The sequence below is a fragment of the Salvia splendens genome, chromosome 14 (genome assembly GCF_004379255.2).
Source record: "Salvia splendens isolate huo1 chromosome 14, SspV2, whole genome shotgun sequence".
NCBI classification, from domain to species: domain Eukaryota; kingdom Viridiplantae; phylum Streptophyta; class Magnoliopsida; order Lamiales; family Lamiaceae; genus Salvia; species Salvia splendens.
In genome coordinates, this window is record NC_056045.1 from 25,966,150 (window position 1) to 25,992,070 (window position 25,921).

A 25,921-nucleotide genomic window follows, 5' to 3' on the forward strand; every position below is an offset into this window, starting at 1 on the left:
GCTTTGAAATTTTTTGTTTTCTTGATCTGTACAAAGGATACCATCAAGTTTTAATGGATGAGATTGACGCTTCAAAAACGGCCTTCATTACTGATTTCGGCATTTTCGCTTATAAAAAGATGCCATTCGGTTTAAAGAATGCCGGAGCCACTTATCAAAGGATGGTAGACAAGCTTTTTCGGCACCTGATTGGAAAGGAGGTCGAAGTGTATGTTGACGATATAGTCGTCAAAAGCAAAAGCACTTCGGAGTACGAGCACAACCTCAAGTCCACTCTCAACGTGCTCAAGAAAGCCAACCTCAAACTTAATCCCCAAAAGTGTACCTTTTTGGTAGATTCGGGAAAGTTTCTGGGTTGTTGGGTTTCAAAGGACGGACTCAAGGCAAACCCCTCAAAAGTTCAAATCGTTCAGAACATGGCAATGCCGAAGTCCATACATGACGTGCAAAGGCTAACCGGATGTCTAGCCGCACTGAATCGATTCCTTTCCCAAGCAGCCGAAAAGCAACTGCCGTTCTTCAAGGTGTTGAAAAAGGCACCAAAGTTCGAGTGGGGAGCCGAGCAGAAAAAGGCCTTTGACGAGCTCAAAAGTTATCTAGCCGAGCTTCCTATTCTCTCTGCTCCAACCGAAGCCGAAGTAATATTCTTATACTTAGCGGCATCGGATCAAACCATCAGCGCGGTGCTTGTACGAGAAGAAGGCCTAAAGCAGCTTCCCATCTACTTTACAAGCCGAGCATTAAGAGGTCCAGAAACAAGGTATCAACCTCTGGAAAAAATTGCTCTGGCATTAGTAAATGCAGCAAGGAGACTGCGGCCATACTTCTATGCTCACAAGGTATGCGTCTTAACCGATCTGCCACTTCGGCAAGTATTGACCAAACCAGAAGCATCAGGCAGAATCGCCAAGTGGGCTATAGAGTTGGGAGAGCACACAATTGAATACCTACCTCGGAAAGCCATCAAGGGACAAGCCTTGGCAGATTTTCTTGCAGAAGCAAAGTTCGATCAAGCAATTCCTGTTATTGCCGAACAGAAGAATTCTGCCAATGCCGAACTAGCACAGCCCTTGGAATCCGAAATAGAGCCGCCGGACTGCTGGAGCGGATTCGTAGATGGAGCTTCAAACAAGATGGGAAGTGGAGCTGGTATTTTACTTGTCGCTCCCGACGGACACGAGGTAACCTACTCACTTCGGTTCCTATTCCCCACTACTAATAATGAAGCCGAGTACGAAGCCCTCCTGGCCGGACTCCAGTTAGCGCAAAGTCTGCTCGTCAAATCTCTCAAAGTCCATTGTGATTCACAAGTCATAGTAAATCACATGTTGGGTACAAGTGAAGCCCGTGACGAGAGAATGAAGAAGTATTTGGACAAAGCGCAAAGCATCAGCCGAAGTTTCTCCTATTTTCGGATAATCCGTATTCCCAGAGCGGAAAATAGCCGAGCAGATACCTTAAGTAAGTTGGCCTCAGATCCGAACTCAAAGGCGGAAGAATTAATGCATCGAAGCATTGATGAAGCCGAGGTACATTCAGTATCCAGCTCGCCGAACTGGATGACGCCGATCTTGCAGTATCTGGATCAAGGACAATTGCCCGAGGATAAGAGAGAAGCTCGGAAGATCACATGCCGAGCACTTCGGTACGAACTTCATGAAGGAGTCCTCTTTAGAAAGTCTTACCTCCAGCCGTTATTGCGGTGCGTAGGACCAGAAGAGACGGACTACATCCTCAGAGAAGTTCATGAAGGATCGTGCGGTAGCCACATCGGAGCCAGAGCTTTAGCTAAAAAAGTTCTGAGATGGGGATATTATTGGCCAACCATGGTACAAGAGGCAGTGCAGCTCGTCAAGAAGTGTACGAAGTGCCAAATTCATGCAAATGTCCCAAGGATGCCGCAGACCGATCTATACACTATGCAAAGCCCTTGGCCTTTCATGCAATGGGGCATAGACATAGTGGGACCACTTCCTCAAGCTCCTCGGCAAATGAAATTCCTTATCGTTGCCGTGGACTACTTCACGAAGTGGGTGGAGGCTGAACCATTAGCTACGATAACGAGCTCAAAGGCATTGGACTTCGTCTGGAAGAACATAGTGTGCCGATTTGGCATACCCCACATCCTCATCTCGGATAATGGGACTCAGTTCACCGACAAGACGTTCAAGAATTGGTGCCAAGAGCTGAACATTCAACAGCGGTTCACTTCGGTCTCCCATCCCCAAGCAAACGGACAAACGGAAGTAACGAACCGGATTCTGGTGAAAGGGTTAAAAGCTCGGTTAGAACAAGCCAAAGGACAATGGGTAGAAAATCTCCCTCAAGTCCTATGGTCCTATCGAACTACACCCAAAACCTCCAACGGTGAAACTCCGTATAGTCTGGTGTACGGCACTGAGGCCGTAATTCCGGTGGAGATCGGCGTACCCAGTCCCCGAACTCTAAATTTCTCCTCAGAAATGAATGACGACGGACTGAGAGCAGAACTAGATCTCGCCGAAGAAAGAAGAGAATTGGCGTGCATAAAAGCAGCCAAGTATAAGGAGCAAGTAGCCCGGTATTATAACCAAAGGGTGAAAAAGCTTCAATTTCAAGTGGGAGATCTCGTCTTGAGAAACAACGAAGTAAGCCGAGCAGAAAAGCTGGGCAAACTCGAGCCCACATGGGAGGGTCCGTATCGGGTGTCAGAAGTCCTCGGCAAAGGGTCTTATAAATTGACTCACATGTCAGGAGAACAAGTACCCCGAACATGGCACGTCTCCAACCTCAAGAAGTTCCACTTGTAAGAGACAAAGTCCGGTCAGTCTGTCTTGTGTCTAGTTCGGTCATAGGGGTACATGTTTTTATTTGTTTGTTTTTACTTGTACCTTTTACTTGTCGTTTTATAAAAAGTTTAAAGTTTTTTCTTTCGTCTTTTTCATTTTTTCTCTATGTGTTTTGTCTCTATGTGCTTGTCGTCTCTTACAAATGGTACCAAGGTATATCGTTCTTTAAAGACTGATCCCCTTTTTAGATCGATTATTAAAGACTATTGTGAGTCCAAGCTTCTAAGGAGGATATAAGACCACAAGTCAGCTTAACAAGCAGTCCGTCTGAAACGAACTGCAATAAGCCAACGATTGTGAGTCCAAGCTTCCAAGGAGGATACAAGACCGCAATTCAGCTTAACAAGCACTTCGTCTGAAACGAACTGCAATAAGGGAAAGTCCGATCCACGCGATAAACCTCGCCGAATTAGGACGACCAAGTTCGGTCAAAGAAGTTTACCTCCTAAGACCGGGGACGACCATGTCTGGTCAAAGAGGTTTACTGCATAAGACCACTTCGGTTAACTGGGAAAGTCCGATCCACGCGATAAAACTCGCCGAATTAGGACAAGGGAAAGTTCGATCCCGGCGACAAAAATCGCCCAATTAGAACACAAACCAAGTCTGGTCAAAGATGTTTATTTCATCAGACCAAAGACGAGTCCGGTCAAAGATGTTTATTTCATCAGACCAAAGACGAGTCCGGTCAAAGATGTTTATTTCATCAGACCAAAGACGAGTCCGGTCAAAGATGTTTATTTCATCAGACCAAAGACGAGTCCGGTCAAAGATGTTTATTTCATCAGACCAAAGACGAGTCCGGTCAAAGATGTTTATTTCATCAGACCAAAGACGAGTCCGGTCAAAGAAGTTTACTTCATAAGACCAAGGACCAAGTCCGGTCAAAGAAGTTTACTTCATAAGACCGAGGACAAGTACGATGAAATTTTTTCGCTAAGCTGTAAATACAGTGTTAGAAGCGAAAACAAAATTTCATTTTTCAAATCTTGTTCGGCATACAACTCAGCTACCCTACAAAATGGCGTTACGCTATTACAAAGGACTATTCTACTGTCCAGGGTTGCTGAAGTTAAGCCACCTATCTGCAAAATCCTCTGGAAGCCGAGTTCGGTTGTTCCGAGCAGATGAAGAATAAGCAGGTCGACGAGATGCTATCCTCGACCCAACGCCTCTTCCCCGAGCCCGAGAAGTCCTAACACCTCGGCGATGAAGAGTCTCTGCAATAATCATCTGCTGATCTTGCTCGCTCATAGTCACAACTCCTCGGCGAATTTCAGTCCGTCCTTGTCTTGACGATTCCGGTTGCTCCTGAGCCCGTTCTCGTCTTGACGTTTCCGGCTGTTCCGGAGTTCGTTGTTGACTGGAAGTAGGATTTTGAACAAGGGAACCAGAGGCTTGATCTGGAGTGCGAGCATCTGTTGGCACGACATGCCGAAGGAATCTTTCTATGGAGGGGCGCCGAGAAAGAACAATGTCGTACCGAGAAGCCCAGCGCCGTAATGATTTCACAACTTGTTGGCAAGCCGAGCTCTCCAGCGCATTGTTCCTCCGGAGTACATGATATTCCTCCCACAGTTCGTCAACTCGACTCTGAACATCTGATATGGTCAAGCCCCCGCGCACACGGATGTAATCCTCGTACGCAGTCCTCTCAGCAATGGTCGTATTCAGCTCGGCCTCCAGACCCTTCTTATCGGACTCTAAGTCCTTATTATCGGCCTCCAGCTTCACTAAACGAGCCAGAAGCTCGTCATTCTTCGTCTGATCGGCTATAGCTCTTTTCTCAGCTTCGTCTAAAGCCGAAGAGTACAGCCGTTTCCAGTGAAGTATCTCCATCTCCTTGAGTACAAAGCAGCTATATTAGTTCGGCAGCTGTACCGAGCAGATAGTAAAATACAACAGAAATAAAGGCGAGTACGAAAAGCTATACGAAGACAAGTGTAGAGAATTTTTCATTCGCAAGGAAAATTTTTACACTAGGAGGGCTTCAAGGCCATTTTACAAGGAAGAAACTAGACTAGGAGAAGGGAGACGAAATCATACTCCACCAGCTTCGTCTCCGGCTCCTTGGTCTGGTTCAGCTTCTTTCTCCTGAGCTACTTCAGCCTCGGCCTCGTCTCCTGCCGGCCTCGCCTCCGCCTCCTGATCGGCTTCCTTCTCCGGATGCCCGGCCCGCTCGACTTCGGCCTCCAGCTCCAGCGGCTCGGCCTCACCCTCTCCGTTGTAAGTCGAAGCGGGTGAAACGGGTCCCACGGAGGCAAAGATAGCCTCCAGGTTCTCGTCCCGATCAGCTCGACAACTCCGGACTTGGTCTGCAGAAAGCAGGACCGAGGATGAAGCGAGCTCCTCAAGGAGCGGCAGATTCTGAAGCCGAGCTGCTATCTCTCGGCTGTACAGAGGCAGCACGACGTCGGCCCCCTGCTCGCCCTTATCGGCAATTAGCCTTACCAGACTACCGACAAAGGCCGAGAACTGGCTGCTCAAAAAGAGTTTCTCCGTGTAAACACGGAGAGTCTCCCCCTGGGCAGCCACGGCGGCAGCATCCCTCCGTTTCGTCTGCTCTCGCTGGATGACGAGCTGGTTTTTGGCAAACTGAGCTTCATCCTGGGCCGAAATCCTAGCAGCTCTGGCTTTCTCAAAGTTAGCCTCAGCCTGTTCGGCCCGATGACAAGCAGCCGCCAACTTCCTCTGCATCTCAGCATAGTCATTGGACGCTTTGGAGAGTTCGACGGCGACGAGCTTGGAGAGCATATCGTTCCTCTGAAAATGGATAAAGAAAAAAGTCAACAAAGGGGCCACAAAAAATACAGGAAAAAAGCAAGGCCAGAAAATCAAGAAGAGAATTCACCTCGGCGAAGTCCGTGGGCCATAAAAACGGCTCACAGATATGTTCCGAAGGAGGCGCCAAGACCACGTCTTTCTCTGGCGCTCTCGGGGGCTTCTGGGCCTTCCCCCTCCCCTTTGCCGAAGTCGACTCCGGCTTCTTCGAATCCGAAGAGGTTTTTTGCCTTTTCGGAGTCCTCTCGGCATCAGACGCCGAGCTGGTGGTTTTCGGCCTCTCCGGCTCCTTGGATTCCGAAGATTTGCGGCTAGCCTTACTCAGCATGTACACTGCCAAAAAGCAAGAAAGCAAAGTCAGATTTTCTTTGTTAAAGCAGTAGAGCATAAAGATAAAGAGAAATCCTCACCCTCGGCCTCTTCGTCCGAAGACGAGATGTCGAACACGACGTCGCCCTTGACGAGCTCAGACTCCGTGTATTGTTTCCTAACTATGGGAATCTTGTTGAGCTCGCCATCGAGCTCGTCCAACGGTTCAGGCCGAGGGTGACGGATAACGGACTCCGGCCCTCTCCAGGGAAAACTAGGAGCCGCGGTCCTATCATAGTAGAAGAAGCGATTTTGCCACTTCGGCCACTTCGTTCTACAAAAGGCTCTAAAGGGCTGTAAAGGGATCAAGTAAAACCAAGACCCCTTCCTCTTAAATTGAAAGAATTTAAGGATCGCCTTCAAAGACAAATCCCTTCCTAACCTACGGAGTTCGGCAGCGAAGGCCGACAAGTGCCTCCAAGAGTTCGGAGTCACTTGGCCTAAAGGAAGCTGAAAAAAATCTAGTAAATCTATAAAGGCAGAAGGGAGGGGGAAACGAAGCCCGCATTCTAAGCAGGCCTCGTACACGGTGGCGTACCCCTCCGGCGGGGAGTCAGCCCTATGATCACCGTCAGGTACCACCGCCTTCCCCCCAGGAAAAAAGTATTTTTCGGGTAGGGATATCACAGTATCCTTACTCAAAATACTATGGAAATACTCTACGGTCTTCTCCCCGGACTCTTTCCGGCCAGAAGACCCCTTATCCCCTTTCCTACCGCTACCCGACTCCGAAGAAGAAGAAGACATTTTTCTTACTTTTTGAAGATGAAGAAAGTCTGAAGAAGCTCTTGAAAGCGGAAGAAAATTTCTCGAAAAAAGAGAGAGTATAGAAGACGCAACAGCAAAAGTGTTCAAATGAGGAAAAAGGAGCATACTTATCAGATTCGGGAAAGATTTCGAGATCGTTGCGCTGTTTCGAATCCCACCTTTTCAGGATTCAACGGCCGGATTTTACTGTCGCATTTAATGCAGGCACGCGCAAGGCACGTCCCCTGACGTCAGCCTCCCCCTTACCATTATCCAGAATGCCGAAGTGACTCACCTCGCCGAAGTGATTCACTTCGCTTTTCGGGGGGGGGTAGTGATGGGGTACGAACTAAACCCTAATGGCAAGCCCAATAACAGTGACGGCCCATCAGCCCAGAGCCCAAGAAAGAGTATCTGTTCGGCACCAAAGAGTTCGGCACGACCCAAGAGTTCGGACTCAGCCTACAGCTCGGTAAAAGCCGACCAGTCAAGCTCTCCTCTCAGATCGGCAAGAGCTGATCGGTAAAGTCCAGCAGTTCGGTCTCAGCATTCGACCGAACTAGGAGTTAGTGGACTCATGAAAGGCCTCCACGACCTCCGCTATACCCACGATCTATTTAGTGGTACGAAGCAGTTATTGAGCAGTTATTGCTCACCCACGATCTTGTTAGTGGGGCTGCAAACCACGACCTTAGTTCAATGTATAAATAGAACTTAGATCAGATAGAAAAAGGTTAAGCTCTCTAGAGATAAAATACCATATAGCAAGTCTGTGTTGTAAGCTGTAATCCCAGATCAAGCAATACAATCTTGCCCTCCCTTCTTCCCGTGGACGTAGATTTACCTCAGTAAATCGAACCACGTAAATTCTTTGTGTCGTAATTTTCATTTTCTACCAGCATTTACTAACGTCAGAAATTCGCGGATCCATCATTGACCATAACAAACGAACATGTAAGGAGCCTGTCAAATTTGGATTTTTTTTGGCTACGAATAACCTGTACATTTGTTTCATTTTGATGTACACAAAAATAATGAATGCAATAAATAACGAGGATGTCAATGATGTCAATAGAAATGTTTTTTTATTCTTATTTGTGTGTTTCTTAACATTTTTAAACATGATAAAACTGTATCATCACATATAATGAAGTAGAATTGAGCTCGGCTATATGAGTGAAGAAGAAGAGCTAAAAAATTCTTGGCATTGGTAATTATAAGATGTAATCACGCATCTTAGGTAAATTGAAGTAATCATGAACGTTGGAGATAAGATGTATTAGAATTTTTGGGCTTCTACGTGACTAATTAATGTGTGTGGCTATCTTTAAGTTGCCCAATTAAAGTGATCCAATAAAGATTAAAGTTTAGGCTAAAGTGTATTTATTTGTTGTGGAAATAAGTGTAGATACCATATGAGATTTTCTATTTGATGAGAGAACGAATAGAAAATAAAAGGGTTTATATTTTATATAAATATAAGTTAGGGTTATTGTCCCTAGACGTCGGAAGAACGTTCAATATCTCTATATTATCTCGGCAGACTATTGTGAAGGACGTCTCGTCTCTGATCGTTTGAAAGATCCATAGCCGCTGCAAAGCAATTCCACCTTTCAATTCATTATGGATCAAGGTACGCTTCCACTTTACAGTTTATGCTCATTCTCCATCGTTCTCGGTTAATCATCATAGAGAGCTTTATGTAATTAGTCACTCAATTATTCCAACAAGATGTAGTATGAATTTTTTCAGACTATGTTTTGATGTAAACTCACAACATTATTATGTGTCTTAGTTGACTTGGCATTGTCTTAAATTATCATCACAGCTTGATTTAATTAAGTGGGTAAAAGAAAATAAGACAAGCTGTATTTTGATTTCTGTTTCCACCAACTTTTGTCAAAAACGTATGTATACGTCTATCATTGCAAGATGATGTTGTTTGAATCTCCCGTTCTGATTACCAGCTTTGCTTTTTGCAGCTTTGATGTTATCCGGCTAGATAAAACCAGATCAACTCAAACTCAAACTCAACCTCAATCTCAACCAAAGGATCAGTTGCAGGATGAGGACAACAAGAGGCGAATGAGGGTGAAAAGAGGAAGTGCTTATCCCTCCCTCCATCACTGATCTCCACCCCACAAATGCACAACAACTGCCATTCTCTGACTCTTATTTTGAATACTTGAGGGAAAAAAAAACAATCGAACAAGAGATAAGATTAGACATATACCTCAATCGCACAAGCCATATAATTTGATGTACATTTATAATACTCTATCCGTCCATAAAAAATAGACGAGTTTTACCATTTTGGACCTCACAATACTAATTCTACACATTATTCTAAATATGGACCCACACTCCACTACCACTATTTCCACTATATTTTCTCTCACTCTCTCTTATTTTATCAATTATGCATTAAAATCCGTGTCATTTACAACTTTTCTATTTTTTTAGACGGAGGGAGTAAGTTATAAAGTTCAATTTTAAGCTTAATCATTTCAACTAGTTCTTATATTATACTCCCTCTATCCACCATTTAAAAACCCATTTTGGTATTTGGGTTATCCATGATTTAAAGAACAATTTACTTATTTTTATTTTTAATTTTGCACACATTCCACTAATTTTTTACATTTACAATACAATCTATTAGTATAAAATTAATATTAAAATAAGTATATTCCATTCACTTTCTCATTTTATTTTTTTTCACTAAGTTAAATAATTTTTTAAAACCTTAGCAGAGTCTAGACAACTCTTTTTAAGTGGTGGATAAATGGAATAATATCTATATTGTCAAAAGTCATAACTTAATACTCCTACTATCTAAATAAATTGAAAATAAATCTGGCATGGAATGTTGCAAGATTTCGTCTTTTATCTAGCAAGAAGAAGACAACAGCTACAAAAGCAGTGTGTGTGTTACACACACCAACTCCTCCGCAAATTAACCAGCAGCCAACCATTGCTGATAACAAAACACCCCACCATTCCTTCTTCGCTAAATCCACGTGTCACCCCAATATCCCATCCTCAACAACCCCAATTCTTGCTTATTTCTCAAAACATAGGAGGGAAAAATCAATTCAACCGTTTTCCTTTTTCTTGTTCAAGAATTCTCATATATTGCCCAAAAAGGAAGAATCTTGAAAGAAAGAAAGAAGATTAGTGCTAAATATTAAAGAATATGGCGTCAGCAGCTGCTTCTTTGGGTTCGTCAGCTTTGATTCAAGGTGGGCTTACAGGTCAAAAGCTCTCTCTTGCAACCCCCACTTCTCTCACTTGTACAAGGTACGCTATATTTCATCATCTGATTCAGCCCCTTTTTGTTATCCGCGAATTCCGTGTTCTACTACTCAATTTTGATGCTATATTGCTCATTTTAAGAACTTGAATTTTGGGAATTCATAGACATCATTATTTGTTCCTCTTTGCTAACACTGGGTGTTACTATGTATCAAGGAAATTTAGTGGCTGCTTTGTATTAACTCAGCTGGTTACTTCTGCTTGATGATAACCTGTTTGTGAATATGCTTCTTTGACCTTTGTTTTTGTCTGTTGAGGAATTTAACCAATTATGAGCTATTGGGCTTGAAATGTTTAGGTCCCTTGATGTTTTTCTTACATTTTGATACAGGAGAAGATCTAGAGCTGTAGTTAAGGCAACTGCTCGAGTTGATAAGTTCTCCAAAAGTGACATCATTGTGTCTCCATCAATTCTTTCTGCTAATTTTGCCAAATTAGGAGAGCAGGTATGCATATCTTCATTTCTCAAGCCTGCATTTTAATAAACTGCTATTAGATCTTACAAACTATTCAAATGACATATGTTCCAAACAATTTTAGCAACAGTTTGGCCTTTTATATAGAGGGACTGATTCCTTATTCTTTTTTAATTTTATCATACAACTAGGTCAAAGCAGTGGAGGTGGCAGGTTGCGATTGGATTCACGTTGATGTGATGGATGGCCGTTTTGTGCCAAACATTACAATCGGCCCCCTCATAGTAGATGCTTTGCGCCCTGTCACCGATCTCCCATTGGATGTGCATTTGGTAATCTGGCATTTGAGTTTTTAGTCCTTAAACTAAGCAATTCCTTGAATCGACCTTTTCTTAACATTATCAAAGCACGGCAGATGATTGTGGAGCCTGAGCAACGAGTCCCGGACTTCATCAAGGCTGGAGCTGACATAGTTAGTGTTCATTGCGAACTAGCTTCAACCATTCATTTGCATCGTACAGTGAATCAAGTAAGATTTTGAAGTGGTGTTCTCATGTTCAGTGTGTTGTGCAATTGTTTTACTTGTTTAAGTATTTGCACCAGAACACTGAATTTCAAATATTTTGAAGTGGTGTTCTCATGTTCAGTGTGTTGTGCAATTGTTTTACTTGTTTAAGTATTTGCACCAGAACACTGAATTTCAAATATTTGAAGTGTGTTAAACCTCTGGTATGTCAGTTCATTGTTCGGGAATTACATGTAGACCATATTTAGAGTAAATGAGACATTATTGGGAAATTCAAGTTAGAAGTATGTCCAGTAGGAGTTGCTTTATATGTTGTGTTAATGAAGATTGTATACTTCTATTATAACATGTATATAAAACTTCAACTGAACTAATGATACTCACTTGGTGTCTTTTTCCAGATTAAGAGCTTGGGTGCTAAAGCCGGAGTTGTTCTGAACCCTGGAACTCCATTAAGTACCATAGAGTATGTTCTTGATGGTGAGGTTCCGGATGCCCTAACTTGAGTATATACTATGCCAAGTTGCAACGAGGATGTTGTCATTGATTTCTTTCTTAACGAGTTGATGCCTGGTCCTCTCATTAGAGTAGGTGTAGCAGCTTAAACGACAACTGGATAAGAGCTAACTTAGCAAGAATGACATATTTGATCAGGAGGAATGGTAATATATCATTGAAATTTGACACTTACGTATATGGGCAAGCTAAGCGAAAGTGCAAATCTTTGAATCTGGGGCCAATCCACTATACCAACTGATACCTTCTCTCTGATTTATTTTTAGTTTGAAGAGTGCATTATGGTGACATTATTTTTATGAAATCCACTTGGCTTTTCCTCTTCTTTTTGTGTGTGAGGGGGGGGGGGGGGGAGGATTACTCATGTTGGGAGATTGATTAACACAAATGAGAATTTCAAATCTTAGTGGAGGGCATGGCTATTGGCCTCATACTTGAGCTGCAGCCTCCAACAGTGTGTGCAGTTCAGTGGATTAATGCATTCTTTTGTGCTGATTTACAGTGGTTGATTTGGTATTGATCATGTCTGTAAATCCCGGGTTTGGTGGGCAAAGCTTCATAGAGAGCCAAGTAAAGAAAATATCAGATTTGAGAAGTTTGTGCGCTCAGAAGGTAGTGTTAATATGTCTGTTTACTTCGTTGCATGATGCTTGTAGATTTCCCTTACTGTCTGAAAACATTTTGTTACAGGGAGTGAACCCATGGATTGAGGTAGATGGTGGAGTTGGCCCAAAAAATGCTTACAAGGTCAATACCTTGTCTCTTTTCTCTCTATCAATTACTGTACTAATGAAACTTTATCCTCAAAATCATCAATATTAGAATATCGCTTGACCGAACTTCTATAAACATCCTCACTTCATCTTCTCACCTTTGAGGAGGAGGATAAGAGTAAAAAGCATATGATGGCTCTAAATTAAAACTAGATATGGTCTTGAAAGTTGCAATTTTCAGTTTACCATTGTTTCTCCGTTTGTTGATCCTTGATAGACTATCTTAAAGGGAATTATGATCTTTAACCTGGGCTTCTGAATAAAGAGCCTTTAGTGTTGTATAAACCAATAAACTTGTTGCAAAATGAATGCTTTGTGGGCAATTCAGGGAATTGGTTATGTAAATTTTCTTTGGGATGTAGTTGAGTTAATTTGATGTGCTTCTGGTGTATTTTATGCATTTGTGATGGCATATTATTTTTTAGTTTTGGGTCTTAAGGGAGGATAGAAATCAGAAGGGACATGATCTGCTTGTAGTTTTTCTTAATTTGGCCATCCAATTGAGACACTGATTTTGCTTGATGTCATATCACGAAAGGAGGAATGAACTAGTGTGCAATTGATTAGGATTCCTTGACTCGGAAAATCATGTTTTTACAAGGTCTTCTGAGATAAACGAAACATAGATTCCTAGAACATCTGAGATCACTGTCTTGCTTATCTTTTCATTTGGATTTATCTATTCAATGTTATCTGAGTTCTTCTTCATAGCTGTCCATGCTAAAGGTTGTTATTAATATCATATATTGACACAGGTGATTGAGGCTGGAGCCAACGCATTGGTTGCTGGCTCTGCTGTTTTTGGAGCTCCTGATTATGCTGAAGGCAAGGATAATACTGCTGCATTCGAAGTTTTTTCAAAGTATCGGTACCTGGTGATAAATCTAAGTTCAATTTCGTTTTTGCAGCTATCAAAGGGATCAAAACCAGCAAAAGGCCTGTAGCAGTTGCAGCATAAACTTTTCATTCTGGATATGTATTCAGGTTCCATACTCGATCTTGTAATGTTTTGTCGTGTTATTCTCCCTAATCATCTCAGAACAATGTGATTTTATACTTGCATTCGTTTGCAGACGACAAACAGAACCAGTTGGAGGAGGATACATCGAAACAAGTACAACAAGAAGAGTGAATTCAGAAGAATCATGAGAGTACTGCTTGTTGTATAATTTGAATGATGAAGTTCCACATATTATTTTGGCTTGTAGAAAAAAATGCTACAACCTCTGTTCCAGCGCTTGCTTTTTCGCCTTTACAAAATGTATATTACGATTATAAAAAAATGAGCTCATTCTTCTCTTCCAAGCTTGTCTCAGTTTAAATTGCTAAAATAACAATACAAGACACGTTCTTTCAAAGTTTCTTGAGAAAATAATTGAACCTGAGATGATGAGCTTGGGTGACGATGCCTAAAAATGATCGCGACACTTTTGAGCCGATGCCAAGTACGCAGTCTCCTGATAACCCCTCTCTAGTATCTTATACATAAACTCATTGGCTAATATGCCTTTCTTCATCATATCCGCTTGCAGCATCATCACCGGAAACACACGCTTAGCTCCAAAATGCCCCTCGACCATTTCAGCATAATCAACGGCCTCTGGTTCGAATCTGCTCCTCATGTCCGAGAAGAACTTGCTGGCTTGAAACACTCGACCATTTCTGCATAAACTGCTGATCAGGATTGAATATGTCACTTTACTAGGGAAACACTGCACATCCGCTTCAGCCATAGAAACCTTGGTTTGTTCCAAGAAAAAACTGATTGCATTATTGATCCTTCCATCCTTGCACAGCCCATCAACCACACAGCTAAGTGTGAAAGCATTGGGTGCGACGCCAGCATCTATCATTTCTCTGTGCAGCTGAAGAGCTGCATCAGCATAGCCATTCTTGAAGTGCCCGTCGATCAAAGAAGTATAAGCAACCACATCAGGCTTGTAACCCTTGATTCCCATTTCATAGTAAAGCCCCATGGCAGCCTCCAGCTTCCCTGCTTTGCAGTAGCCGTTTATCAGCGTGCAGAAAGTAACTATATCGGGCTGTAAGCCCGTCTCCATCATCCGTGAACAGATCCCCACAGCCTTCTCCATGCTTCCTTTCTTGCAATATCCATCAATCAGAGTATTATACACCACAGAGTTCATCACCACTCCTGCTTCATTCATCTTACTGAACAAAATCTCTGCACCCTCAACTCTACCGGTTCTAGAATACCCCTTCATAAGGATGCCATACGTGACAACATCCGGAGAAATACCAAACTTCTCCATCTCCACAAGCATAGCCTTAGCAGCAGACAAGTCACCAGCATCACACAAACCATCCATCAAGCAATTATATATATAGATATTGGGAATAACATTAAACTTCACCATATGCACAAAATAGCTCCTAAAAGCTACAAGCTCCCCAATCTTGCAAAGCAAGTATATCAAAATACTATAGGTAACAACATTTGGCAACACTCCACCATCCAACATTGCATAGTACAACTTCCTCACTTTCTCAACACAAACCATCTTAGCATATCCATCCATTAACACATTGTATGTGTAGAGGTTAGGAGCCACGCCACACTCCATTCTCATAAAAGCAGCCTCAGCTTCCAACATCTTACTCTCCGTGCATAAGCCTCGTATGAGAGTCGTGTAGATCACAACCGTCGGTTTTAATCCTCTTTGAACCATCTCTTCAAGTAACAACCTTGCTTTCTCTGTATCTCCTCGATCGCAGCAAGCATCGATCAGTATCCCATAAGTAACCTCACTAGGCGATAAACCATTCGCAACCATGTCGTGATAAACCTCCCACATCAACTGAACACGGCCCGTCTTCAAAATGCCATTGAGAAGCGCGTTGCAGGGCTGCACCGGCGGCAATCTCCCCATCTTCCGGTACACCCAGTGCCCCTCATCGGGGAGACCCTTCTGGCACAGAGCGTTGATCAACACTCCAAACACATTGCCTTCGCAATTTGAATGCTCAATCTGATTCAGCGCGGTGAAAATCGACGAACACACCTTGTGGGGTTTCCTAGTTTTTCTCAAGATTTCGATGAGGCCTTCTATCAAACACCTTGCCTTCACGTACAATCTCTTCCCGGTTAGGAAATGGACGATGGCGGAATGAAGTTTCAGAGTCTTAGCCGGGTTTATGCTTGGCGAGGCCGAGTTGAAGATCCTCAGTGCCTGGTCTGTAGTCGAGGAACTGAGAATCGAAGCGACCAAATTTGCGAGATACGGTGGTGAAGACTCTGCGGGTAAAGACGGAGTTGCGGAAGAAGATAGGAACGCTGCTGAGGGATTCTGGTTGAAGAAAGGGTTGATTTTTGGAGGGAAAGACTTCAACTTCAACATTGCTCCGGTGGCAGCTCTAAGTTCTTGTATCCCATTAACGAGAAGAGTGAGAAGTCAAACAATTCCGACCAGTTATGGCATGAATTTGAGGGAATGTGGGTCAGATTTGTGATGGTGGAGGTGGGAATTCGTCTCGAGGTGAAGTGATTAAGCTCAGCAGTCAGTGATAACTACGATTAGCTTCCACCAAATCAATAATCGGTTTAGTGGACTACTTTGCCTAAATTACATACTCCATAATGATCAATGAGATAAAATTGCATGCTTGAATAATGATCAACGGGATAAATACAAATTTGTATATGTTATAAATATACTAAAACTATTATGCTTATGAAAATTGTCAGTTTTATCATAGTATTGTCAATTTTCTTAGTACAATTGCCTTCAAAAACTCTTCTTGCTCTTCATGTTATCATATCCTACCACTGCCCTAAGGGTGTCCACAATAAGGCGGACACCCCAATAGCCCCGTCTCAGTTTTTGTCCATAGCCTCAGTTTTTTTGTCAATAGCCCCATAATTTTGTTTCCGCCCACTATAGTGGACACTTCCAATAGCCCCCAAATTTTATAATCAATTTTCATTTTAAGATGTTTTTAGTTTTAATCGGGTATAATTAAAATCATCGCAGTGTAAATAATTAGAAAACGAGGTAATTGGGGCCGAATATTCGTTGTATTGCAAGCTGATAAAATTATACAACGAATAATTAAACTAAAATACAACTAAAAAACTCCGCCACCGTCTACTCGGTGTCGGAGTCGGCTTCCTCGTCTTCTTATAAAATTATACAACGAATAATTAAACTAAAATACAACTATAAAATTATACAACGAATAATTAAACTAAAATACAACTATAAAAATTTATAGAGGTAAATTTAAAACAAAAAACAAAAATCGTCGAAATACACAGCAGCCGCGCCGCTCGCCGCTCGCTATGGGAGGCGCGGCTATAGCCGCGGCGGACAGGGGAGCAGCCGCGTCCTCGCCCCCCCCCCCCCCTCCCTATCCGTCGTCCGCCGCACCCCGCCCCAAAATCGTCGTCCGCCCCGTGGGCGGACACCTCCACCACTATGGAGCGCCCCGAGCTAGCTGCGCCTAACCATTGTGGTTACTCTAAGCCAAACAACAGTCTAGTAATAGTGTAGCCAATGCTTTAGCCCTCCCAAGAAAAAAAACATCAAAAGCAATAACAACGAAATGAATTAGAGAAGAAAATAATAGATATAAAAATAAAATGAGAATAGGATATTTTAGAAAAATTAAAAAAAAATCGGCTAGCCGTGCTTATCCACGCCCTAACTCTAGGGCGTTGGTTTTTCGTCCATTCGGCTAGCTCACCGCAATAGTGGACTATCCGAGCACCCTAACCGCATGCCGGTGGCTAGAGCATCGGCTAGGCACGCGGCTAGTCCGCTATGGTGGATACTCTAAAGTCTAAAGTGAGATTTTAAATCGGTGAGGGAGTGGCATGTAAAAGATAGGAGAAAGGATAATTTATTGTGTAGAGGCAAAACAGTAACACAAAAGGCATCCTTGTTTCGTGTGATTTGTTTACACTCATTCTCTCTCCATAATCATTCTTCTTCACCAAGTTTCCAATGACGTACTGTATTTATTAACCTTCAGCAATCCATAGTACTACTGCAAAAATGGCGGAAGAGAGGTCGGAGATAGCCTTCTTCGACTTGGAGACAGCTGTTCCAACCCGAACCGGCCAGGGCTTCGCCATATTGGAATTCGGAGCCATCCTCGTTTGCCCCAGGAAGCTGGTGGAGCTTCACAGCTACTCCACCCTCGTTCGACCCGCCGACCTCTCCCATATCACTTCCCTCTCCGTCCGCAGCAACGGGATTACCAAGGACGCCGTCGTTTCTGCTCCCACTTTCGCTCACATTGCAGACATCGTTTACGATCTGCTGCACGGTAATTTTCCACTTTTCTACGCAATTAGGTTTCGTCTGTGCTGCAATTGCATTCGCCATTGCCGTTTATTTGATTATGAAGTTGTGAATTCGGTCCACATTTCTACTCTCAGGAAGAATATGGGCTGGCCATAACATATTGCGCTTTGATTGTGCTCGAATACGAGAGGCATTTGCCGAGATTAACATGCCAGCGCCGGAGCCTAAAGGGACTATTGATTCCCTACTACTGTTAACGCGAAAGTTTGGAAGAAGAGCTGGTGATATGAAGGTTGATTTTTTCTACTAGCATAAAGTTAGAGGCTTCCATCATCATTGAAAAGCACAAATCTTTGTTTTATTTAGATTCAGCTCTAGTTTTAAAATACACATCATATCAATTCTAATCTGTAGAAAAGTCAAGCATTGCTCGTCTTTTATGCTTGTCAAGCTCTTTTTGCCCTTTCTAAAAAATTAGACTTGCTCTGCTTTTGATGACTTTGTGAGGATGCTTCATATGTTTATTTAGTAAAGATGCTGAAATTTGCTTTCAGATGGCAAGTCTTGCAACTTATTTTGGGATTGGGAAGCAAACACATAGGTGAGTGCCATCTCTATGTTTTCAATGTTATGTTCTTATCTTTTACTTTTAAGATCCACGGTTTTTATATCTGGACATCCCGAGTTGAGAATACTTTTATTTGTCTGAAAATGTTTTTCAACATTGTGTTACTAAAATATGTGGCTTGCTTGCTATTGATCTACTCATTTGATTATGAATGAAGACATTTTTAAATATACAAGGAAGATACAACTAATTGCTTAGTAATTTAAGATGCTCAGATATTAAACTTTGGACACATTATTTTTGTTTCTTGAAATTTCAAGATCCAAAAGGCTTGTGATGTTGTCTTTCTTATCCATGAATTTTACTTTACTGGCAATTTGATGCTATTCTTCAGGAGCCTGGATGATGTACGCATGAATCTTGAAGTCCTTAAGTATTGTGCAGCAGTTCTGTTATTGGTAATTTCTCTCATTTGTAGCTTCTATGGGGATTCTCGAGAGCTCGGTGAATTTGAGTTTTATCACCTATTTTTAATACACCATTCTGGCCTACTGCATCTTTAATACAAGAACATGTGGTTAAAATGACTTCGTAATCCTGGCATTCAGAGATATGGCCAGAAACCTAGAATCTTGATTATGTTGCTGTGTTTAACTTGTAACTACTAACTGGAATTTCCTCCAAAAAAACGAACCTCTACTTGTTTGAAGTGAATTCTTACAGGAGGCACATTCTGTTCCATGGCAGCTTGTTTATGAGAAAATGCCAAGGCTAAAGTGCACTATTTTATTGGTTCGAGAGGGTGATTACCATAGATTTAGTCGCAAACCAAGAGTTTTGTTACTTGAAACAGAAACTTGCTGCCCTTTGGCAAACTCTTACTACTATTGAATAATTCATCTACTCTACTTGTTTTGTTCTTTTTTCTTATGCTATCAAATATTTGATTGAAGTGTTGAATCAGTTATGAGTTATGACATTTGCTCTTCAATTTACTGCAGGAATCCAGCCTTCCAGACATATTTACTGAGAACAGCTGGGTTTCTCCCAATGCGATCACAAGAAGTCGAAGTAATGGAAAAAAGTCCACAGAGCAGATTGGGAAGGATGGACTTATCCAATCACCTAGTGACAAGTTTGCATATCCATCAAAATCGTCTCTATCTCCAGTAAAGATTGAATTTTCATCAACATTATCTCCATCTTCAGTGAATATGCTTATGACACAAACGGCTGGTGAAGTGAATGGGTCACTTGAACCCAATGCAGCAAGTGTTGGCCCATTTGACTTGGGTGGGATGCTTGCTGTAATGGAGGAGCCTCTCCCGGAGGACGATAAGGAAGAAGAGAAAGCTGCCATAATATCTCAAGAGTCTTCAACTGCAGTAGAGGGTGGACCTTTGCATAGCTGTAATGACTTCTTGGAGCCTGATGGCATTTCAATACCTTTAATATCTGTTACTCTTGCACCCTCTTACCCTGGAACTCAAAGAATGCATATATTACACCAAAACTCCCCTTTGCAACTTAAATGTGCAAGCCTGAAAGTTCGCTTTGGGTTCAGCACAAAGTTTGTAGATCATGCAGGTCGGCCACGTTTGAATTTTGTTGTGGATGCATCACAGAATTTGTGCAATATTCTAGACGGAGCTGATAGGCTAGCCCAGAAGCTTTCCACTGATTCTGGTAGCTCCTCGGAGTGGCATCATGTAGTAGCTAGGAAACAAGGCTTCTTCAATTCTCCCACAGTCAGATTGCAGTAAGTTAGTTATTCTATGTTTTGATTCGCTTCCATATAATTACACTATTTTACTTTCCCCTTCTTTTTTTTAAACACTTGTTTGGCCTATATGCTTTCTTTCTGGACCAAGAAAAGAATAATGATACTCTCAAATAGTATAAGCTATCTGAATGCTGTTGCTTGTGATTGGTGCTGATATAATTCAAGATCTAAATTTACTTTATGTAAATACACAGCCTTCCCACTTTAGTTGATGGCGAAATCAGCCGATGGACAACAGAGATATACCAGAAGGAGAGTTCAACTTCAATCATGCACAAGCTTACATTTAGTAGATTCGACGTTACTGAACTGAATTCTGTATTCAATCCCGGTACCGTTGTTGATGCCTATTTCTCAGTGGTTGCCTATGATTTTCAGCAAAATGCTGGCATCCGATTAGTGGCAAAGAAGCTGATTGTTCACCAAGCTGATGATAAGTTAAAGGCTTAACTTTTGGGTAGTCACAGGAATTCAGTACTGATGCTGTAAATGAAGACATTTTATGCTCACCAACTTGTCTGACAAATTGTTTATTGGAAATCAAGACTACTTCTTACAAGTGGTATAGATGTTAGAAGTAAGATATGAGGAGTAACCTTTCTTGCATTTATAACATTTTATTTATTCCAAAAAGAGCAAGATGCCAGATTTAACTTGGAAAATTATGAGGGTGAGATATTTTACCAAGAGATATTTGGATAATTAAGGCGAAAATAGAAATGTGGATCATAATTTTGAGAGGGAAAATATAATTTTATGAAGCCGAATTTGACCCATGCAAATTAAACCATTTGAAAAGTCACTCATATATATCATTAAAAATTGGAATAGTACATGCGAAGAAACACGTAAAATTTTGGGAGAGAAAAAAATAAAAAAAAATTACAATGGTCACAAAGCATTTAAAAATATTAATAAAGACACCCAATATGCCAGATTTTTTAGGTATTATACAACTGGAAAAATTGACAAAATTACGACTAGTATTTTTTAAAAAATGTGAAATTGATTGAAAATCGACTAAATTTCGTACTTATAGCAATTTACCCCGATAAATAAATGTCAAATTTCATTAATTGAGAATATAATTATGATATTTTTCAATTTTTAACATGTACTAATAATTTCCCAATGGTAATCAATTCTGTATATGCATTTATTATGGCATAAGATTGTACTTATTTCTTTATTTATAAATATGTGTCTTTTTGCAGTTATAGACAGTAATTAAAAATCGAAGAAAGTTTCCAATATTACCTTCATATGTCAATCTTATAGTGATAGTAATGTATACTAAATGTTAGTATAAATAACGCAATTCCATATTACACACCTAGTCACAGTCCACATCTAAATCACAATTTACCTATCGAAAACACGTTCATATCTCGGGCAGCTTATCAAATATAGTTATTTTAAATTCATACTTTTTCAATTTCCTCAAATATCAATTGCTATTGTGCAATTGAAATATATTAGTTTCCATATAAGGAAGATGAGTTGTACAAGAATGTCAGCCTAATTATTTATTAGTTGTAGTGATTCACTAAATCACTGGTCTTTACATAATAAATCAAAAGAACATTATAAACGATATCAGTAATTAATTCACAATCAATGAAATATATAGAATCCCCCAATTTTTTGAAGATTGCCTCTATAATTTATGAAATCTCAAAAGGAGAGGAAAGAATTCTGGATTTGACCGAGAATGGTGGGCAAAGAAAATCCACGAAAGATTGCAATTAAGGAATAATTAAGAACAAGAGTCAGAAATTAATTAATAGTAGTAATAAAAATCAAACAAAAACATGACGCATGAAATCCATTCCAAAAACCAGCCACCTTGTCGCTTGCATTGTTCGTCTTCGTCGTCATTCTTTTAATGTCTATAATTACTATTCAATTCCAAACTGACCCCTCAAATTTCCATTCAACAATTCCAATCCTAAATTAATCGAAGAAGTAAATAAAAAAGGAAAAGAAGAATCGCACAGCCTGCAACATGCTTCCTCTTCTCTTCCACATTCACCATTTTTATATTACTATTACTTTTATATATACTGTGTAAAAGGAAGACTGATTTCGGCTGCGTGCATGTCGATTTTCTTAAGTACCAAATCCACATTCCTACTCCTCATTAAACCCTACCAATTTCTCACTCCAATCCGAGTTCATGGGATCGGGGGGAGCGTTCCCCGCTCAGAAGCGCCTTCCGACGACCAACGGTGGACCGCGGGGCCGCGCCGCGCCTCTGCTGCCGCGGGGGCGGCAGATCAATAAGACGCTCCACAACATTAAGATCACTATCCTCTGCGGCTTCGTCACGATTCTGGTCCTTCGCGGCACAATTGGGATCGGGAGCCTCGTTACCTCCGAAGCCGACGCGGAGAATCAGCATCTGATTGAGGAAACGAATCGGATTCTGGCGGAGATCCGATCCGATAAAGACCCGAGCCACCCGGACGAGGGGCCGGAGCGGTTTCTTAGCCTGAATGATACTTTCAGTTTGGGGCCGAGGATCAGCAATTGGGACGAAGATCGTAAGGTATGGCTTGAGAAAAACCCCCAATTTCCGAATTTTGTTAAAGGAAAACCTAGGATTTTGCTGGTGACTGGCTCGCAGCCGGCTCCTTGTGACAATGCAATTGGTGATCATTATCTGTTGAAGGCTCTGAAAAACAAGATTGATTACTGTAGGATTCATGGAATTGAGATTTTGTATAACATGGCTCATTTAGATAAGGAAATGGCAGGGTATTGGGCTAAATTGCCGCTGCTCCGCCGCCTGATGCTGTCGCATCCGGAGGTGGAGTGGATTTGGTGGATGGATAGTGATGCTCTGTTCACAGACATGGTGTTTGAGATTCCGGTTTCCAAGTATAAGGATTACAACATGGTCATCCATGGCTACCCTGATTTGCTCTTCGAGCAGAAGTCTTGGATTGCGTTGAACACGGGCAGTTTCCTGTTCCGGAACTGCCAGTGGTCGTTGGATTTGCTGGACGCGTGGGCGCCAATGGGGCCCAAGGGTCCGTTGCGCGAGGAGGCTGGGAAGATCCTGACCACCAGTCTCAAGGGGCGGCCGGCGTTTGAGGCCGATGATCAGTCTGCTTTGATCTACCTGTTCCTTTCTCAGAAGGAGCAGTGGATGAACAAGGTGTATGTGGAGAACAGCTTTTACTTGCACGGGTTTTGGGAGGGGTTGGTGGATCAGTACGAGGAGATGATTGAGAAGTACCACCCAGGATTGGGGGATGCGAGGTGGCCGTTTGTGACACATTTTGTGGGTTGCAAGCCCTGCGGTAGCTATGGGGATTATCCGGTGGAGAGGTGTTTGAAGAGTATGGAGAGAGCTTTTAACTTTGCAGATAATCAAGTTTTGAACTTGTATGGGTTTAGGCATAGGGGGCTGGTGAGCCCAAATATTAAGAGGATCAGGAATGAAACTGTTGCTCCTTTGGTGAATGTAGATCAGTTTGATATTCGGCATGCAGCTCGCCACACTACTGAACCACAGAGCTAGCTACCCCCCCCGCTGTCGCCTTTGAGAACATCTTGCTGGTAACTATCTGCTTGGCTCTTGAGTTTGATGACATTCTCTGTTTCAATTTCCTTTGGATCATTGTTTGGTTGGTTATAGTATTTACTGATCTTGGAAGTGTTTTTTTTGGTGTACTTATGTTTACTTGTGGAGTATAATTTTATGGAACGACTATACATTGCTGAGTTGTTAAAGATTATTGCTGTGTATGAATGACTGAGTTGCATATTGTCTTGTAGTTTACGGCTTCCAACCACAAGGAGTGGATCAAAGACATTGTCAGTTCATAACCATTGGGAGGTGTTGTTGGAATTGGGCATGTAAAGCAAGAAAACATGGGAGAAAATCAAACCTTCGTCATATTTTTTCCTGTTTTGTGGTACTTTAAAATTGTTGGTTGTTTTAGCCTTTTTCATTAGTTATACCATAATAGGTATTGCATTATTATGAAATACTACATGATATAAAGATGAAATTTTAATACTCCGTGTTTGATAACAGAAACAAATTGCTAGGCTCTACAAATTCAAAGATGGTATCTTTATATGATCTCCGTGTTTGACGCACATTATTCTCATGTATCCTGTTAGGATTAGTCTTCACTTTATGTGTGGCAACTAATATATTGCTAAATTATTTTAGGAAAAATAGATTCTTACATAATTTCTACGTACATAATGCCCTTAATTTTTTAATCGGACCGAACCGGTTATATATTAACCGGTTTTATTATTATATATATTGTTTACTTACTAAATTACCCCTATTATATTTTAATAGTAAAAGAAATATTAATCTTGATATAAATCTTCAAATTAACATTCTCCATACCTAAATACCTCTATTCCTACTCATCGATACTATAATCTCATCTTTTCTAAAAAAAAAAGATAATATAATCTCATCATATTAAATGACATATTACAATCTTGATATTTCCTAGGTGAATTAGTAATTACATTTTTAATTAAATTTCCTGTTCCTACTCTATCAAATTAAATCAATCCAATTCCAAATCTCTTATTCATACTCTATCGATTAAAAACTTTAAATATACATATCTAGTCCTAAAACAAACATAAATCTTGATATTTAAATATCTCCACATCTAAGCGGCTTCAGAGAAATCGTACATGTTACCTTTTCATATGCCATACAATCTTTTTAAAATATGATTGGATAATATATATTTTTATTACATTTATTTAAAAATATATCTTTAAAATTTTAAAATATTAAATAAAGATGTATGTGGTAGTAAATGAACAATATCAGGTCTCTTATCAAATTAGTCTTTATAAATTTTAATTTAAATAATTTAATAATAACAAATAATTAGCTTTATGAAGTATTAAAAATTTGTTATGAAATATTATTGAAGTGTAAATAATCAGTACTTCCGCCGTCCCAAAGAATATGCACTTTGGGGTCCGCACAAGTTTTAATGTAAAATTATTGAAGTAAGAGAGAGGTAGAGAGAAAAAATAAATAAAGTATTGTTAGTGGAGAACGAGTCACACCTCATTAGAGAGAAAAAAATTTTCAAAATTAGAAAGTGCATATTCTTGTGGGACGGACTAAAAAAGAAAGAGTGCATATTCTTGAGGGACGGAGGAGCGTAATATATGATAAAAAAAATTATTACTATAATTAAATTGTAATTTTCGATATTGATAAACTTATTATTTTCATAATTTTTTATTCATAACAATGTTTATAAAATAGTAGAGTTTTTAGTTCAATTCACTATAACATCCAACAAATTAAAATTGTATACTACTAATAAAGTAACTAAATAAGTATACTGTTTTGATTTTAAGAATTTTATAATTTTGATTCTTATTTTCTAAATTTGATTTCTTTAAATTCTAATATCTTGGGACGTTACGGTCGAACCTCGATAAAAAAATTACATGTTCATATCTTATCTATTACATATTTTTAATATATTCAAATAATATTTTCTCCTTTTCTTTATACAATACTCCATCTGTCACATAGAAATAAGCCGAATTTATTTTATCGTCCGTCCAACTAAAACATGCAATAAATTAAAATTTGATATATGGTGTAATATTACTAATTGAGTTTAGTGTTTATGGTTTGAAAGATTATGCTGAACCTCGATCAATAAATAATCGCATGTTCATAACTTATTTATTTAATATTTTAAAGATTTGTAACTAATATTTTCTATTTATCTTTATAATATATTAGAGTTCTTAGCTCAAATAATTGTAACATGCTACAATTATAATTGAATATATGATATATGAAGTACTCATTAAGTTTACAATTTTGATTTTTAGAATTTCATAATTTCAATATTATTTTTTACTTTCTAAAATTTTAGTTTTTCTAATTCTTAATTTTTGGAACGTTAATTTTTGGAGTTTGTCCGTAACCCATTAAATATGCAACATTTGGGAATCGGCACGGGTTTTTATGTAGGGTTGTTTTGTGAGTTAATTAAGAGAGAGTAAAGTAA

At 40.4% G+C, this 25,921-nt stretch overlaps 4 protein-coding genes across 4 annotated transcripts; 3 read left to right on the forward strand and 1 right to left on the reverse strand.

Annotated features, from left to right (window-relative positions):
- The first annotated feature begins 9,639 nt into the window (after positions 1 to 9,639).
- Positions 9,640 to 13,576, forward strand: LOC121765961 (ribulose-phosphate 3-epimerase, chloroplastic). The gene is made up of 10 exons (XM_042162261.1): positions 9,640 to 10,025; positions 10,372 to 10,486; positions 10,648 to 10,788; positions 10,872 to 10,985; positions 11,384 to 11,462; positions 12,001 to 12,110; positions 12,189 to 12,245; positions 13,027 to 13,096; positions 13,180 to 13,255; positions 13,345 to 13,576. Exons 1-9 carry the CDS (start codon positions 9,922 to 9,924, stop codon positions 13,227 to 13,229), a joined length of 840 nt encoding a protein of 279 aa, XP_042018195.1. The 5' UTR covers positions 9,640 to 9,921; the 3' UTR covers positions 13,230 to 13,255; positions 13,345 to 13,576.
- Positions 13,577 to 13,663: 87 nt separating this feature from the next.
- Positions 13,664 to 15,877, reverse strand: LOC121765960 (pentatricopeptide repeat-containing protein At5g61400-like). Its single transcript, XM_042162260.1, has one exon. The coding sequence runs from the start codon at positions 15,628 to 15,630 to the stop codon at positions 13,681 to 13,683; it is 1,950 nt and encodes a 649-aa protein (XP_042018194.1). The 5' UTR covers positions 15,631 to 15,877; the 3' UTR covers positions 13,664 to 13,680.
- A 1,249-nt stretch (positions 15,878 to 17,126) lies between these two features.
- Positions 17,127 to 20,448, forward strand: LOC121765871 (protein NEN1-like). Its single transcript, XM_042162147.1, has 6 exons — positions 17,127 to 17,560; positions 17,673 to 17,830; positions 18,093 to 18,139; positions 18,501 to 18,564; positions 19,108 to 19,865; positions 20,084 to 20,448. The coding sequence occupies exons 1-6, from the start codon at positions 17,287 to 17,289 to the stop codon at positions 20,337 to 20,339; spliced, it is 1,557 nt and encodes a 518-aa protein (XP_042018081.1). The 5' UTR covers positions 17,127 to 17,286; the 3' UTR covers positions 20,340 to 20,448.
- A 1,422-nt stretch (positions 20,449 to 21,870) lies between these two features.
- On the forward strand, positions 21,871 to 23,914 carry LOC121763993 (probable xyloglucan 6-xylosyltransferase 5). Its single transcript, XM_042160083.1, has 2 exons — positions 21,871 to 23,453; positions 23,673 to 23,914. Exon 1 carries the CDS (start codon positions 22,066 to 22,068, stop codon positions 23,413 to 23,415), a length of 1,350 nt encoding a protein of 449 aa, XP_042016017.1. The 5' UTR covers positions 21,871 to 22,065; the 3' UTR covers positions 23,416 to 23,453; positions 23,673 to 23,914.
- Positions 23,915 to 25,921: the final 2,007 nt, after the last annotated feature.